Source organism: Engraulis encrasicolus, chromosome 19 (assembly GCF_034702125.1).
Source record: "Engraulis encrasicolus isolate BLACKSEA-1 chromosome 19, IST_EnEncr_1.0, whole genome shotgun sequence".
NCBI lineage: Eukaryota > Metazoa > Chordata > Actinopteri > Clupeiformes > Engraulidae > Engraulis > Engraulis encrasicolus.
This window is the reverse complement of record NC_085875.1, coordinates 42,392,270-42,409,769: the sequence shown is the minus strand read 5'-3', so window position 1 is coordinate 42,409,769 and position 17,500 is coordinate 42,392,270. Positions and strand designations below refer to the sequence as shown.

At 43.3% G+C, this 17,500-nt stretch overlaps 1 protein-coding gene across 1 annotated transcript in view; it reads right to left on the bottom strand.

The window, feature by feature from the left end:
* Positions 1-4,480: 4,480 nt before the first annotated feature.
* Positions 4,481-17,500, bottom strand: part of runx2a (RUNX family transcription factor 2a) — a 68,502-nt gene continuing 55,482 nt past the window's right edge. Inside the window, exons 6-8 of the mRNA XM_063184485.1 lie at positions 15,144-15,311; positions 11,350-11,511; positions 4,481-4,989 (exon numbers count right to left, since the gene is read on the bottom strand). Coding sequence (XP_063040555.1) covers positions 4,484-4,989; positions 11,350-11,511; positions 15,144-15,311 — 836 coding nt within the window. The 3' untranslated portion in view covers positions 4,481-4,483. The remainder of the gene's footprint in view (positions 4,990-11,349; positions 11,512-15,143; positions 15,312-17,500) is intronic.

Genomic DNA, 17,500 nt, shown 5'->3' with positions numbered 1-17,500 from the left:
TGTACACAATGTTCAGGGATTCAGGGGCCTATACTACAGAGCTGGTTCAGGATAAATAAATAAATAAATAAATAAATAAATAAATAAATAAATAAATAAATAAATAAATAAATAAAAAGCAGCAAAATTAAGTCCACCAGTGTGCGGTGATCCTTCTTTTTTACTGTGGATTACTGGTTCAGGATAAGTTAAGGTTAAGTTAAAAGGTAAATCATCTAATAGCCTGGAGTCCTCATTTTCTTAAGAAAAGCTCTTGTATTAGATGATTTACCGCTTAACTTACCTTAACTTATCCTGAACCAGCTTTGAAGTATAGTCACCATGGCTCGCTAGTTGTACAAGTGATAGTCTCAAAATATTGAGTGCACCACAAATCACCAATCTCTCTCTCAATGGATGCAAAAAAGGATGAAGCAAACATTTTTTATAACAAAAAGTCATATTTATTCTAAAAAGACCAAATGATACAATCATTAGAAATGTTGGACAATCAATTTCTTTAGGACGGTTAGATCCTTACAATGGGGGTAAAAACAAAAAATAAAATGTTTTCACAATGACGTTGCAGAGAAACTTGAGATATGTAACAAAAAAGACTGTACAGTATGTGCATGGAAAGCAATGCTTGCTGACAAGGCCATATGCAGCCACAGTGGTGTTCCACTGATACTCCCCTTACAACTCAACTACAATATGGAGAAAAACTTCAGTACAGATCAAAACATCATGTACATGGGGGATTTACATGTAGGAAGTGAAGTAATGTACCAGAAATGTATTGAGAGACATTTACATGTGTACGTACCACAATGAAGAGAAAAGGAAAAAACGATTCATTTAGGATGTTGATTCTGCTGAAAAGTTTCATATTGGCAAATTTGAGGTCATGACTGTGACTTCTCTTAAAACCATGCATGTTTCCTATAAAACCATAATGATTGTTTCTATAGGTGATTAACTAAGGTCTTTTGTCTCATACTTTTAAGACTAAAAATTTCCCTTCCATATGAAAAACATCAGACAGTGCATTGGGCTCGCTTAGATTGCTTACAGCTCCGTAAACATTTTGTAAACAGATTTTTTTTTTTAAATCTTCTCACAGCCAAAGGATATTACGTTATCAAAAATATGAATTGTGAGAGGGCTAAAACTTTAGGACAGTTGAATGGTGCCCGTTATTGCTATATGTAACATAAACACAATCAGCTAAACACACAAACACAGGTATTTAATACTGTCTTGAAACCATGATTGTATGTCCTGACTGAAACAATGTCTACAGTTTTCCTTTGGTTTTCTCTCAATTTAAAGCCAGAAGTCTCAGATACCACCTGACCGCCTTCACTGCTGATGGTTTGTCATAATCAGACAGTGTTGTTGAGGGTTGTTCCAGTTCTGCGGGTTCCTGACTGACCAAGATATGTTCACTTAAAGGTTGCGGTAAACCTTCTAATAACAAGGTCCTACATCTACGTTCTACTGGGAGAATATTACAACAAGAGCCTCTTATTAAGAGATTTACTGTACCTTAGGTGATTGAACCTGCTTTCTGGAATACCCCTGTAAAGCACAGGCTGTCTTGAAACTCAATATCTATCCTCCAGTTGCTTCATCTGTCCTCATTCCTCTTCCTTACCTCTCCTCGTATTGAGGTGAGAAGGAATTGAGGGAGGATTGAGGAATCAAGCAGCACCACATGCAGCCTTGCTTCTCAAGCATTGTGTCCCGCCTCTGTCCTTGTCCTCTCTCTTTTTTGTGTATTGAGGTGACCTCAATGATGTTGAACCTCAAGGTCGGAGGCTGGAGGACAGAGGAAAGAACTGGAGGAGGGATATTGGGATGTAGACCAGGAACTTGACAAATGGACTCAATGGCTTCTCCTCAGTGCTGCCCTCTAGTGTTTTCATGATTGTCATAACCCCTCAGTCCCATAAAGACCTGTAGAAGAAGTGCTATTCTTTTATCTGATTGTCTTTTTTAATCGCTCCATTCAATATTCAAACTAGCAAACAGAGGCAGTCTTACAAAGGTTTGAAAAACAAACAAACATGGAAAAAATAAGTTGAAGTGCTTTTGTCCACTCAAAACACACAAAAAGAATGAAAAATCTTAAAATGTCTACAATGGTTTGTCAGCATGCTGCCTGCAGCCTTTTACATCACATTTAAGTAAACAGTTTATTAAGTACCACTTGGTTATTTTTCATTTGTCAGCTGTAACAGACAGAATTTTTGCAGCCTTCAAAATTCCAAAAGTCTAAATGTTTGTAAGGACCATACTTGTGTCCATGAATCTTTGGTTAGTGCTGTGAGTATACACTTTTTTTAATCTTCAAGAAGAATGCTTACTGTCATGAACTTCAAAAATCTTGTGAATTATCTTTGTACTGCAACCAGTGAGATTTGTGCAGGCCTACTTGTACTGTACAGCGTTCATGTGTGTTTATGGGAAATGGTGTTTATTCAATATTGCTCATAAGCAACCTTGGGATCTTAACTTCTTGTCTAACCTTGTTTGTTAAAACTGTGAATTAAGTGCTTATGTACTGTATTAACATGGAATTGTGCTGTCCTCACTTGAACGCAGTTAGGAGATGAAACAAACACATCAATCAGTCATCAGAACCAAATAATAAGCATGTTCAACAGACATGAATGAAACAGAAAAAAACATGAAAGTACACAGCTGTAGCAGCCCAAAACTGTAGTAACTGTAAACTTCTGTGTTCAAATATTGTAGTGTTTGAGTTGTGTCTATTGTCAGCTTTCAGGTTTCCAGTTTTAGAGCAACCCAGGACATGTGTGAAGTGGATGCCAAACAAGACTCCAGGCCCCTTACAACCTGAGGTGCTTGGTAGGATTACTAGACCTAGACTTAGACTTCTTCTTCAGCAATACACTGTACCAATGGTGCGAACACAGTATTTACAAGACAATTTACACTAACACATAAAATGGGCAAGAAAGGCTGAGGCAACAGCAGAATAATCATTATTTTGGTCATGTTTATAGTCACTCAAGGACATTAAAAAAATTCAGAATAAATTAAATTGACAGACATATAACTATAACAAACTTGGACAACGCCCGGAGACTTAGACTAGGTCTTCTCCTTTTCACAAAACTGCATATATTAATTTCATTCTCATGGAAGAGCCATTGCTTGTTTAAATTGGTCGTTGTTTCATTGACATGATATGCATCACTCAGTGTAGTTTTTTTTACAGGGTTCAAGGTGATCTAAAAACATATATATCAAATAAGGATTAAGATTATTAAATGACCAGACAGTAACAAATTAAAGACTTGAATAACAGACTTTGAGTTTCAAACCGAAACTCCATAAATAAAATATTTCACTTGCAAAGTCTGACATCTACACCTCCGAACCTTCATTGCTTAGGTACCTCAGCATATTTGGTTACTTTTAAAATAAAACTGCTTTTTTAAATTACAAAAAGATAATAGGTAATTAAGTTATTATCATGAGAGGTTTCCATAATATAACATTTATTATTACGTGTCCACAAAAAACCCAGTTTAATTCCAAAACATTGCATAATTTAAAGATCACTATGGCTTATATCGCTTATTTCAAAACAGTACCATTCCTGCTACAATTTTTTACCCTTTAAATTAGAAAAAGAAAACAATTAGAGAGAACCACGCACAGTTAATGCCGGTACTGTCGAGCATAACTTATCCTCTCTCACTTGCATAAATACTAAAAGAAACAGGCATTCAGTGTTAAAAATGCAAAATAAATTTAGTTAGTAAAAAAAATATAACTCAGCCAATAGTCAAATAAAAAAAATTATATTCACGGTAATAAACATTATTTACGCCAGTTCGTAAATTCAGTGACTGACTGTGCAGCTATCACTGGGTACTGCAGTGGAATGCCAGGTTTATTTATGTCCTCTAGTGCCTTCAATGGTGCCTTTTAAAGGGTCCTTCTTTCCTCAGGGGTGCATCAAAAGCTGGTACCTTTGTGGATAAATATTGGTTGAAAACTGGATTTAGACATATACGACAACAGTGTAACAGTAAATAACACACTGAAGTTTTCTTGCCAAGAAGAATATTATTATTTTAAAAAAAACTGCACGTTTTTGACACAAACGGTAACTTCAGAAATGTTCTGAAACAACTCACTGAAGACACTTACTGCCATCACCATCACTTTCTTTTCAGTTTTTTTTTTCTTCAAGGCAAACAGTGCTGTGTTCAGGGTGTGTGCTTTAGGGGATCTCAGATGTGGTTGGTCTCTTTCCTTCTATCTCTCATACTGTATCCCTTTCTCATTCTCTCTCTTTCTCTCTCAATATGGCCGCCATCATCCATCCATCCATCTATCCATTCATCCATTCAGCCATTAGAGTTGACCACGGTGGGGAGCTCAGATGTGGTTGGTGGGCTGGTCTCTCCATCTCTCTCTCTTTACATCTCTCTTCCTCTTTCACTCTTTCACTACGTTGATCTGCTCAATAAGGCCTCCAGACGGACTCGTCCATCCTGCCGCTGGAGTTGAGCACGGTGGGGGAGCTGCTGTGGCTCCCGTCGGCCTCCCCTCCGTTGTCCGTCTGGTTGGGCAGGTTGGGGTTGATGAGGGAGCTGCCCGTGGAGGCGCTGGTGCAGGGGGGCAGCATCCTGGACGGGGAGCGGTCGCCTCCCCCCGGCACCATGGAGAACTGGTAGGAGCCAGCGGAGGCTCCGTAGTAGAGGTACGGGGTGCTGCTGGTCTGGAAGGGGCCCGTCTGGTTCTGCGTGGAGCCCGGGTAGGGGGGCGGCAGGTAGGTGTGGTGGTAGTGGGTGGTGGTGGACATGCCCAGGGACATGCCGGAGGTCACGGGGGTGGGCGTGTAGGTGAAGGTGGCCGGGTAGTGCATGCGCGGGCTGGGGAAGCGGCTGTCCGTCAGCGTGGACAGGCTGGAGAACTGGCGCTCGAACTGGCGCGGGTCGGCGGAGAAGGGGCTCAGATCGGAGGTACCTGTCACACACATAACACACATACACACACACGCGCGCGCGCACGCACACACACACACACACACACACATACACACACACACACACACACACACACACACACACACACACACACACACACACACACACACACACACACACACACACACACACACACACAGAGGAGGAGAAAAAACACTCAGTATCACAATGGAGCACAAAAAATAGATAAATTAAGGAAACAAAAACCTTGGCCGCCAGGAACACATTTGCTGACTGAAGAGGACATGCCGAAACTGTGTGCAAATGGAACATTTTCATGACATTCCAGGTCAGGATTAACCTGACTCTCGCGCAGATGGATTGTCGCGAGAGCCAGGCTAGGTCAGGATGCCCTCGAGTACCTTGCTCATTCCTTCAGACATTAGGGGGCGCTGTCACAACATCTTACACAAAAAAAAACCCCAACAAAAATCACTGTGGCACCGTGATTTACATTCAAAATGTAGAAATAATCAAGAAAAAAAACGTATAATGGCTTCCACACTTTAATTTCTCACAACACTGACTCAAACATGTAATGACACCCTGTCATATTTGGTATTTGTGCTGCAAAACACCCGCATTTCCAACTGGATTAATTGTTGGGTAAAAATAGGTGAGTTACAGCCTTTCCCTTGTGAGTGAAGGCGAGTGCTCTGTCAAGCACACTATAATTATGCCTTAGTTACGAATGCCGGGAAAGGATTGGTCAGACACAGCTGGGGCAAACTGATGCAGTGTCTGTCTGTGGCAAGTTTTTCCCGTTTTTGAGCACAATCTGTCCGAATATGTCGAATCAGACTTAGATGTTCAGTACTCTGAGAAAGTCTAGGGGTGGAGGGGATTTAAATGACAAATCCCTTGGAAAGTTGTACAGCTTTGCAGTGGAAAAACAGGTAACACAAAAGTTTTTTTTGGTTCTCTTGCACAGAATGTGACTGTGTGACAGACTATGCTTAACATTGTAGATGGAAACACCATTGAGTCATAATGACAATGCCTTTTCCAGATACAAAGAGACCACTGTTTTTTGCGCATAGTCCTTTGAGAAACTGAAGATAGAACACGCTCGTTGTTCATGATAACCATGTGTAAAGACTGTACGTGTCTCCGAGTGTTATCTTGAGCATAGATAAACATACGTTTGTCCTGGGAGATGTGAGCATAGCGAGCTAAGCCACTCGTATTTTCATTTTCCAGGGAAAGCAGTCGTGTTTTACTTTGAATGAATCTACAGCAAGAGAAGAAAAAAGGGAGGCCACCTTTAGGTCCCCATACATAGTCCATTGTTGTGATGGAACCAATCGTCAATAGGATGCTGATGTGCATGGGGGATGTCTTCCAGATTGTAAGCGTGTTTATGTGTGGATGCATGTGTGTGAGGATGCATGCATTGCATTCGTATGAATATCAAAGTGAAAAACACACGCACATGCACACACACACACGCACACAAAAACCATCTCGGGGATAAATCGGGTGCACATATGGAAACACTTTGAGGAAAAAACAGTTTCCATGGGATGCATAATCAGCTGCCTTTAGATGTGGCTGCGTGTCTCCGATTAGCCAAAGAAAAAGGGGGCACTTCTGCTCTTTCAGACCTTCTGTTGGGTTTTCTAAAAATTATAAACCACTAATAGGCTGTGGCTACCAGCACGCCGGGCCAAGCGGGGGAGAAGAAAGGACGAGGACGAGGCTGGGAAAACGTGACACTGTCCACTCGTCCTCATAAAGCTCCTCCGCCTTAACCAGTATTGCTATCCTGGTCTTCTGCTCTTCCTCTTCCTCTCGTCTCTCCTCTCCTTGGCTTTATTTTCTTGTTATGTCCACTCCTCTCATTTCCCTTGTCCTGTCCTCTCTTTTCACATCTTCTGCTCTGCGGTCCTGTCCTCTTTGTTTCTCCTCTATTCTGCTGTATTCTTCTGTTCTCTTCTCTTCTCTTCTCTGTTGTTCTTCAGCTGCAAGTGGTATTGCTTTGCTGCTAGATGCACTCCTTGCCTCTGCTCTCCTCGACTGACCTCTACCCTCTGCCTCTGACCTACCCTATCTGTCTGCTGTCTTCTCTCCCAATCTGTCTTTCTCTCTCCCAGTCTCTCTGTCTTTGTCTACCTCGTCTTATCTGACTCTTCATATTCCCTCTCCTTCTTTCCCTCTCACAATCTTTCTCTCTCTTTCTCTCTTTCTCTCTTTCTCTCTGTCTGTCTGTCTGTCTGTCTGTCTGTCTGTCTGTCTGTCGGTCTGTCTCTCTCTCTCCCTCTCTCTCTCTGTGTCTGTCTAGTGTCTGTATTCTTATGCCCCCCTTCTCTCTCTTTCTCCATGGGTCATGTCTCAGTCTGCTGTGGTTCGTGCTGTGTGTTGTCTTTCCTGGCCTTCTTGCATGCTGGTGGGTACTGTGGTTCATGTTGTATCTCCTGGCCCTCTTGCATGGTGGTGGGTACTGAGCTTCATCCTGACTCTGTTTATATCTCTCCTTCTCGTAGCACGTTCTTTCTTTCTCTATCCAACGCTGTCTCTCATCCTCCTTCTCTGCTCCATGAGCAAGGCTGCTGACTGCTGAGATGCGCTCCCTTCTCTCATTCCCTTCTCTACCTCTCTTTCTCCTATCAGTCTCTTTAATTCTCTCTCTATCCGTCTCTGTGCCTTGTTTTTCTTCTCTCCTCCCCGAGCCGTGCTTCTTCTGCACGGTGGGTGCTGAGATGCGTTCATCTTCTGTCTCCTATCAGTCTGCCTCTTTCTCTCCCTCTATCCATCTCTGTCTCTCATCCTCATTCTCTCCTCCCCTCCTCTGTGCTTCTGCATGCCGGGTGCTGAGGTGTGCTCCCACCCCCCTCATCATAAATCATCAGACGCCCCCCTTTGTCAGCGCGTCTGCGGCAGCCGAGTGTTTACCGAGCGCTTGAGTGGCACTTCGGCAGATGTTAGGCCGCGCGGGCCTGCCTTGAGTTGGCTTCAGTGGCCTTCATGCCTGCATGTGTGGTCAATTATGACGACGGTGTCTCTTCGCATTATCAGATCCTTTTGCCGTCCGACATGAAACAGGAAGCCGGCCGTACTCTATCTCTATCCCTCTCTCATTCTCTCTTTGCCAAAGAAGAAGAAGAAGAAACGACAAGATTGAAAAAACGACCACGCAGCCCCCTCTGTACCTATTCCAAGAGTGAGATAGCGCCTTCTCGTCTCAACTCAGCCCATGCATTCGCTCGTGAGCAGCAACCGGTGCCAAGACTTACACTAGAGCCAAGCTATGCAAAACGATCCTGTCATGTAGACGCAGGTTCTTCTGTGGATCAAAACAATCCAGACTGCAGTGGAGACTGTCAGAGCAGAGACATTAGTCTCACCCGGGCACCCATCCAATCGTATCAAGTATAATAAGAATCAGTAAAAAGAGCTAAGTAAACACTAAACAAATATTCGGTTCTAATCCACTAAATTCCACCCCGTTGTATCGAGTATTAGTATCGTTATACAAACACGGAGTACTGTAACAAACACGGCATTCTGATCTGCTAAATTCCATTCTCCTGTAACAGCATCAAAGACACACCTTAACCGTACAGCTTTTCAGCACATGGTTTCGCTGAGTGCAGGAAGCACATTTTATTTCGTCAGCAGGAGGGCATGTTTTAATTTTTTAAGCAGGAGCACATCCGGTGGGCATACTCCAGTCTGAGTCACAGGTAAAGGGGGGGAACACCATGCAGGGAGAGGTGTGTGGGTGGGTTCCCCAATCCCCCTTCAGAAGGGCTGTATGTTTCACTCTTTCAATTTCTTTCTTTCTTCTAAAAGCGGGAGCACATCCAGTGGGCATTTGCTTGTGAAACTCACAGGTGAAGGGGCAGACCATGGAGGAGTGGGTGGTTTTAAGGACCCTCCCACCCCACCCCACCCCTAGCACACACTCTTTTTTTCTCTCATGCATCTGCTGCTGTAGTGTACAGTATTAAATAGGGGGGCTCTACCGGATGCCTGTGTGCCAGCTAGCCAGCCAGAGGTCTGTCCATTAAAGAGCGGCACTCGAGCAAAAGAATAGAGGGGTGGGGTGGGGTGGGGAGGTGGTCATTTAGGACCCACGGAGGTGCACGTGTCTCCTTTGAGGGGAGAACAAAGGCTGACATCTTCGAGATGAAAGGCGGATGAAATCTAAACTAATCAAACCCAACAAGGCACCTGGCCGCAGTTCAAAAAAAGAAAGAAAGGAAGGGAAAAAAAGAGAGAGAAAAAAAACTAAGGCAAGAAGGCAGTGAACGAACAGCCAAGAGAAGAGGTAATTGAAACTTTCACGTTCGTTCCTGAGTGCAGAGAAAACAGTTAGGGTGGAGAGCATTCATGAGGAAGGGAGAAAGAAAAAAGAGAAGAGCTGGCTGGGAGTCAAACAGGTGTATACCAAAGAGAAACTCGCAGGGTCGAAGCTATAGGAAGGGTGAGAAGGGCATTTGCCCCTGGGCCCAGGGCACTCTTGCATTGGTGCTTGGGGGCCCAATTGTGATCTCGTCAGGCCTTATAGGGGGCCTGATAAGTGTTTTGCCCTGGGGCCCTGTGTGCAGTTGTTCTGCCACTGGAACCTCGTCTACGTGTTTGTTTCATTCCAGCCTCACCATGCGATGTGGTGGTGGTGACAGCCTGTGCTGTGCAGTTAAAGCAACAGTAGTACGTTTTAATCTCTGCCAGCCCTATGTTTTAAAAGAGGAATTAGAGTAGAAAAGACCACCACAGTCGCTTGCTTATTCTGTTAACCCTGTAAGACATTAAGTTAGCTGTTACCAGAATGGCAATGACCAAGTCATAATGTATTACTGACGGCCCTGTGCACTGTTTTTTTTTAGTGTGTAGCCAATTCAGGGTGCATTTCTCAAAGGCGTAGTTGCTAACTACGTTAGCTGTTTTGTTGGTTGCAATGCAATTTCCCATTGGCAATTACCCAAGTTGCTAACTGGCTAACAACTACGCTTCTGAGAAACGCACCCCAAAAGTGCCTTTCATCCTATTAGTTGATGCACCACTGCAAGTGACTACGAAACTTAATTTAAAGCTTAGACAAAGTACTTATTGCCACAGTAGTTTGTGAAGCCATCTTTCATATGTTCGCAATCTCTTTCACAGAGACACACACGCACACACACATATCTACCTGTGAGTCTGAGAGTCAGAAACTCAATTCTTTTTTTTATTGTTCCTATTTAATGGCCGTCTTTTCAAAAGACAGCGACTCTCACAAGTTCAAAGACCTCTAACAGGAGGGATACTGGAGAGAGGACAGATATTCTTTCACATTTTCACTCGTTCACAAAGGTGCCGTTGGTTTTTGAAGACATTTTTGCCTGGGGGTGATTTCTCCAGTGGCAACAATTGCTCACAAAGCGGGAGTTGGGAAGTGTTGAAAAAAATGTCTTTGATGAAACTCCAGCACATGGTGAGATGGAAAGAATGGCCCCAAAGATTTTGACAAAGGTTCACACGGTTAATGCAATCTCTCCTCGGCTAGTTATATCCACTCCCTCGACCATGTTGTGAACTTGAAGCACTCCGACACAAATCTAGACACATGTATATACCATTACACCCCACCCACACACACACACACCCACATCTTTTCCACAGAACATGCTCATATGTACAACTCATCCAACCACACACACACACACACACACACACCCACACACACACCAACCACAAGCCTTGTCAGACACCTCAGAACACCTACAATATTTAACCCCTTAAGACACTACCCCTGTCATAAATTAGCTGTAACGAGAACGGCAATGATCAAGACATAATGTATTACTAAAGGCCCTGTGCACTGTCAAAGTGGTGTAGTGCTATGGTAGCAAAGTTTTTTCGGTGACTATTACAACGTTCCAGTGACGGGAGGGGACGGTGTCTGGTTAGGGGCTGCGGCTGTTCTACCTTGTGCCCTCTAAAGTAAGGAAGGGGGAGTCTACACTTCCTGTTACAGTTTGGAAAACACTTTTCTGCAAAACAACATCAAACATAAAACGTTCTCTAGTGAAACTGAAACCAACAAAATACTTGAATATATACACACATTTTGAATATATACATATTGAAAAGGGAAGAAAAGGGGGCAGACCTAAGAATACCTGGCGAAAGACAGTGATGACTTAAGGGGATGGGTTTTTCCTCAGGCGATGCACTGGCCAAATCATGAGACAGGGTTCAATGACAGTTTATGACAAGTACTTTATATGTCCCAGCCGGGACAAAGAGGGTGAGCACTGTATGGTACTGGTTCAGTGGCAGTGTAGTGTCATTGCGGCCTTTATGATGTCCCAACCGGGATGAGCAGGATGAGTGCTGTACTGTATGATGCCCTTACCTGAGAGCCGTCTTGGCACGTCGCTGATGGCGGGCAGGCCGGTGGCGCGGGTGGAGGAGAGTGGAGTGGTGGAGTGGATGGAGGGGGAGGTCATTTGGCTCAGGTAAGGGGTGTAGGGCTGCTCGTACGACCAGGGAGGAGAGGACTGGGACTGCCGTGGGTCTGAGGGAGAGAGAGAGAGAAAGAAAGAAAGAGAGAAAGATAGAGAACACAACAAATGTGAACAACTGCATTTCACAACTACATTTTGCTGTGTTAATTCTAGAGTGTCAAATTAATCATTGTGTTGGTCCGACTAGCTAAACACTGTTTACTGTGTACATCATCATAATCATCATTGTCACATATGTACGGTTAGGGTTAGGGTTAGAATATAGGGTGAAAATCCCTTATCGTACCCCCCTACGATAACTTTGAGAATGCATAACTTTGGATAGGAAGGTCGCACAGAGGAGATACGGTCAAAGTTTTGTTTTGGCTGTAGAATTTCCCCAGAAGGTCGTAGAGACTTGGGACCAAGACAGGCGTGTTCCTTGACCCCAAATTAGGGTTAGCGGAAAGAATCGCGGAGTCTCTACGACGTACCGTTCCGGAGATATTTGCGAAAAACCGTTTTTCCTATGTATTTCAATGGAGACGCTTCGGACGAAAAACGCCTAAGTCCCGAGGCCAAAAACGCACCTGAGGAAAGTTGTTAGGAGTATGTTTCAGGTCATTTGGAGTCTATTGGTATACCTTTTGGTGAACTTTTTTTTCCAACCAATACTTGGTGTTTTTTGGGTTAAGGTTATGGTTTGGATATAGGATATAGGGTTAAAACATTGTCATTGTCATCGTCATCATCATCATTTCCCACATGTCATTGTGATTCTTCACACAGTACAGCACACAGTGCAGACAATGTCAAGTGACATCAATGTATTTACAGCAACACATCACATACTGTAGTATGTGAGCAGAGGGGCAGGCATGTCAATGACACCTGATCAGAGTGTGGTTGGTGTTGTGCTCAGAGCACCATAGGGAAAGACCAAGGAAAGTGCTGGTCATTTACTCCACCCAACCACCTGTTGTCGTAGTAAATTAACCCTAAGATGGAGCGCAACTCCAAGTCCGTTAACTTCCAGCCACCTGGCCTGCACGTTATGATTAATGTGTAGCGAGCCAACTGATCAGATATTGTATTTTCATGCATTTGCACGGATTGCTGTATTGATGGAGCAAAAGAGAACCAACTTCCTTGTATGTTTTCCTCACAAACTTTGCATAAAAAGTGGCAGATACTGTAGGCCTGTGCACCCAGATTCAACCCGAGAGCAAGTCATGTCCTATCATAGTTTCACAGAGAGTTTCAAGATAGTGTATCGGCTGATAACACTGTTGATGTGGACTGACTTGAGTGAAAGTGATATATTTCGTCGGTTTCAGTGCAAGTATGCCTTGACAGAATACTAAAAAAAAATGAAAAATAACGAGAGCCACTATGGTGTAAAGTGCTTTGGCAAAGCAGTGGCCTGCGCTGTCCAAGAAGAAGTGTCTTCCTGCCTGCACTAATCATTTCCAATTTATTCCGTTGACAGGGCGTTTCCACGAACAGGAGCTATCCTGGAATTCTTCCAGAGAGGTGGAGTACTCTTCCCAGGGGCTGAATGATCCACATTGTTGGGAAAGAGAGGGGATTTGCTGTCTAAATCAGCCCTCGGATGATCATTAACGTGTACTGTACAGAAAAGCCGACCGGTGAACCGAAAACACAGTAGTGGCCATCGTATTGATTCAACATTATTTAAAGATAAGCAGGGCATGAGGATGATCATCAACAATCAATAACAAAGTCAACGGGTGAAGTGAAAATACGGTAGGATAAGCGAAGAATTAGTGTTGTAACAAGTGGCACCAAAGTAAGATGGAGTGGTGATGGTACAGTTGTTATAAATGAATTTACAACAACTCACTATTCTAGTGAATGCCATGTGTTTTCATAGCCCATGGCTGGGAAACACATAAACCATACAGAGGCATTCATGTGTGGGATAGACTAAAACCATGCTGAAGGATAGTAAACACAACATGTATCATTCCCTTTAAAGGTATTTTTTGTGAAGGTGAAAATGGTGACAGGAGAGAGAGAGATGGACGTGTAGTCCATCATTCATGGTACAGCATGTTAGCGAAGCACACCACAGCACCCCCACAACATGTGCAGTATCATTCCCTGTAACAGGAAAGTATTACTATATGTCACCACTGTTCCTCATGCTAAATGCCAGTAAGGGTTAATGTGGCAATTGTGGAAAAAAATCGACAAGCTTCAAAAACACATACAGTACACCATCCAGTGGTATGTATTTCAAATGGACTTGTGCCATGTGAAGTTAATTGTAAACACAGACTTCTCAGATCTGTCACTGTCTCTCTATTGTTCCGGGTCGTCAATGCCAGTCGGGTGCTTAGTGAAGTGATTGTTCTGGATTAAGACAACAACACAGCTCATCAAGGGCAGAGCTGAATAAAGAAAATGTGTCATTTCAGCATTCCACAGCCTGCGTGTCAAGTCATGAACGCTCGCTCGCTCACAGATCTAACTCTGGCACAGACTCGGCAGGGTGATGACAGCACTGATGGAGCGATAAGGAGGGCAGGGCAGGGCAGAAATCAGACACCCAAACGCAAAGGAAACCTCCCAAATGCAACCTCGCTCGCTTTGATAAATACTGATTCAGTTCGTGTTGTTCAGCAGGGGGTTTGTTGTTGTTTACACAATAAAGTTTTGCCGTGTTGTAATTGAGCACTTAGAGAATAGGAGCATCACTATGTTGCTAACGTCAACTCTCTTAGTTGTTAATTAAGTAGAGTGTAGAATGCAATATGGGGGGTAAAGTTATGGTGATTAAATTGGCACAAACTTCCTGTAATCATTTGAGATCAGACAGAGATGACACTATAACTTTTAAGTCCTATGGAAGAACCCATTTTCACTGTGTATTATCTATTCTTTATAACATCAGTGTATTTCCCAAGTCTCCCCTTTATGTATGCTGGGCTTTTACAAACTTCCTCATTCCCCTCCCCTGAAATCAAAACACATCAAGGGGAAAACCAGAGGTACTGTACATCTCACTAGAGGTGAGAGGAGAGGTCCCACAATGATCTGTTGTTACAGGGACAGGCGGCCATATTACATCATGCAGAGCTAACTGTTGTGGAGTGAGGAGGGTGTTGCTGAGTAACGACTGTCATGTCTTCCACTGTACAGGGTGGTGGGGGTGGAGGGTGGAGGCTCCAACCGTTTAGCGTGTGTGAAACCGCTCGAGGTATCAAACACTTGACAGCTAGGAATGACTGTGGAGACTTCTCGAGATTATTTTATTTGCATAAATGGTACAATGGTCCTTGCGCAGGGTTTCTGTTTTTTTCGAACAATGTGCTATAATGTTGCAGAAACACATAGGAGATACTACTATATGGGGTATTGTTTTTGTTTCTTATAGTACTGTGTAAGGGAATCTCCGTATGCCAAATATGAAATAAAAGGTTTGTAGTTTATTAGTATAATGATGGGGTAATCTTTTTTGTTTTTTGTGTGTGTGTTAACAAATGCAACTTTTGAGAACATTCTTCTGGTTTCAGCAAAATTCCAGGGTCTGAGGAAGATGTTTTGCATCGAAACATCATCAAAAGTCACCTAGTAAATTAATTATGAAATCTAAGAAAATGCAACCTTTGCTATCTGAACAAAATGGGCTGGGTGCTATATGATTCCTTTACTCCTTCCTCTCCTCTCATTGGCTCACCTGAGTTCTGATTCTGGCCCTGTGGGTTGAACGAGTTCGCCGTGGCGTTGAGCATCGGCCGTGGGCTCTGCGTTGGCACGGCGACCCTCTGTCGGAGCCTCTCCAGCTCGCTCAGACGTTCCGAGAACAGGCCGGCCTTCGGAGGGTCCTCCAGCTTCTGTCTGTGTCCTGGGGGAGAGAGAAAGTGAACAAAAAATAAATACGCTTTATCATCACATCTACCAGTTCAGAGAAATTGCATGGTAGCAGCGGCAGCAACAGAAACATCTGCTGGCCTCAGGCACAGAGAAAACGGTTAAGAAAGAAAGATTAATGTCCTGTGTTTGGTCTTCTGATCTTTTATAGTTTGTTTTGAGGATCAGCTCTGAATCAAATACACTCATCATTATTATTAAGTATGTTGTCCCACAAACGTAAGAGGACTGAAAACTCAAAATAGTACACGCTGCCTAGAGTGAGTCTTAATGGTTTTACAGACCAATTATGGTTACAATGCCAGTAAAGAGAACACCACCCAGAGATGAGCAACAATGAACTCCACCACCACCGCCACCCCTACATAAGTCTCTGCTAGTAGGAAAATGCTGTAAAAGGGGAGCAATGACGCAGCATTGGACCTGGATAGCCAAAACAAACTCAGCACATACACGTCAACTATTTCAAATGCTCAAGCAACCTTCACTGTAAAAAAAAATATATACTTGTGACACAGGCTACCAAAATATTTCTCACTGAAAAAAGAAGAGGAGAAAGATGATAATGGCGAAGAAGAAGAAGAAGAAGAAGAAGAAGAAGAAGAAGAAGAAGAAGAAGAAGAAGAAGAAGAGGAAGAGGAAGAAGGAGGAGAAGAATGAGAAGATGGTGGTAACAAAGGTAACAAAACAAGATGGTGGTGCAGAATGGAGGAATCTCACTGCACTTGCAACTGTTCTGTTCTGTTCTGTTCTGTTCTGAAGATGGTGGTAACAAAGGTAACAAAAAAAAACAAAATAATGATGGCAGGAGACTTTAAAATCGATCAAACATGCATGTTGTTTCACAAGCATTGAGTACATGAATACCACACAAGGATATTAGCCTACATGCTGGACCATTAGACACTTCACAAAGCCACTTTCCCGAGTCAGCAATGATGTCATGCATGGCCTTTGCAAGTGGTAGTATCCCAGACACTGACTTACACATACTGGGGATGGGCTTTATAAAGAGCTAAAGAGAACCATGCTGATTTAGCCTGAAGGTTTGTGTCAATAAAAGAAGGTCAAAGACCGAAAGAAAATAATGAAGGTTAAAGACTGATTCAAGTCCCTTTTCGTATTTCAGATTTTTCTCCCATTCATTGAATCTTTCTTTTCTTTTCTATTTCTATCTATTTTCTTTACTTTACTTTTCTTTTTCTTTCTTTCTTTCTTTCTTTCTTTCTTTCTTTCTTTCCTTTTCTCTTCTCGCTTTCATTGTGCCTCTCTGCCCCCGTCTCTCCTGACTCGTATGGAGAATATGCTTGTCTGTCTGTCTGTCTGTCTAGCCCCTTGTTGGCTGGCCTGTCTGCCAGTAAAGTAAATATCAAACAGAAGAAAAGAAAAGCTCCTGCTGAAGCTTGGCCACGCTCCAACTGGCAGCTGGCCGCGGCAGCGCTACCTCCAATCCTGCAAAACCTGATTGTGCTTCGCGACTAAGCTGAGCAAACAACACTTTTCTGAGAAGCTGTCCTTAACCTGGGACAAACTCTGCCTGTTCTGCTCCGACTTTTGGAGAACGTCCACACACACAGTAGAACAAGATTAATCCCTAGCACGTTCTGGCACTCTAAGACACACTAAGATAAATACTATAACCAACGCTATAGCCACCCACAACACAGAGACATGCACACACATACACACGCATGCGTGCACATGCGCACGCACACACACACACACACACACACACACACACACACACACACACACACACACACACACACACACACACACACACACACACACACACACACACACACACACACACACACACACACTATATCACACCGAACCTCAGTGAGTTAAAACAGGGCAACAGTTGAGTTCCTCTTAAACTGGATTAATGGCCTATTGACTCCTCCTCCTCTTCAGTTTATATTGTGGTGAACCTTTTTGCTAACCACAAAATTAAAAGCATTATGGCGCAAAGTTCTCCTCAATATTCAATTAAGTTCTGCCTGTTGAGGGATTATATTGGCAGGGAGAGCACTGAAGAAGAAGAAGAAGAAGAAGAAGAAGAAGAAGAAGAAGAAGAAGAAGAAGAAGAAGAAGAAGAAGAAGAAGAAGAAGAAGAAGAAGAAGAAGAAGTTGTTGCCAGTGCAGTGAGATTCCTCCATT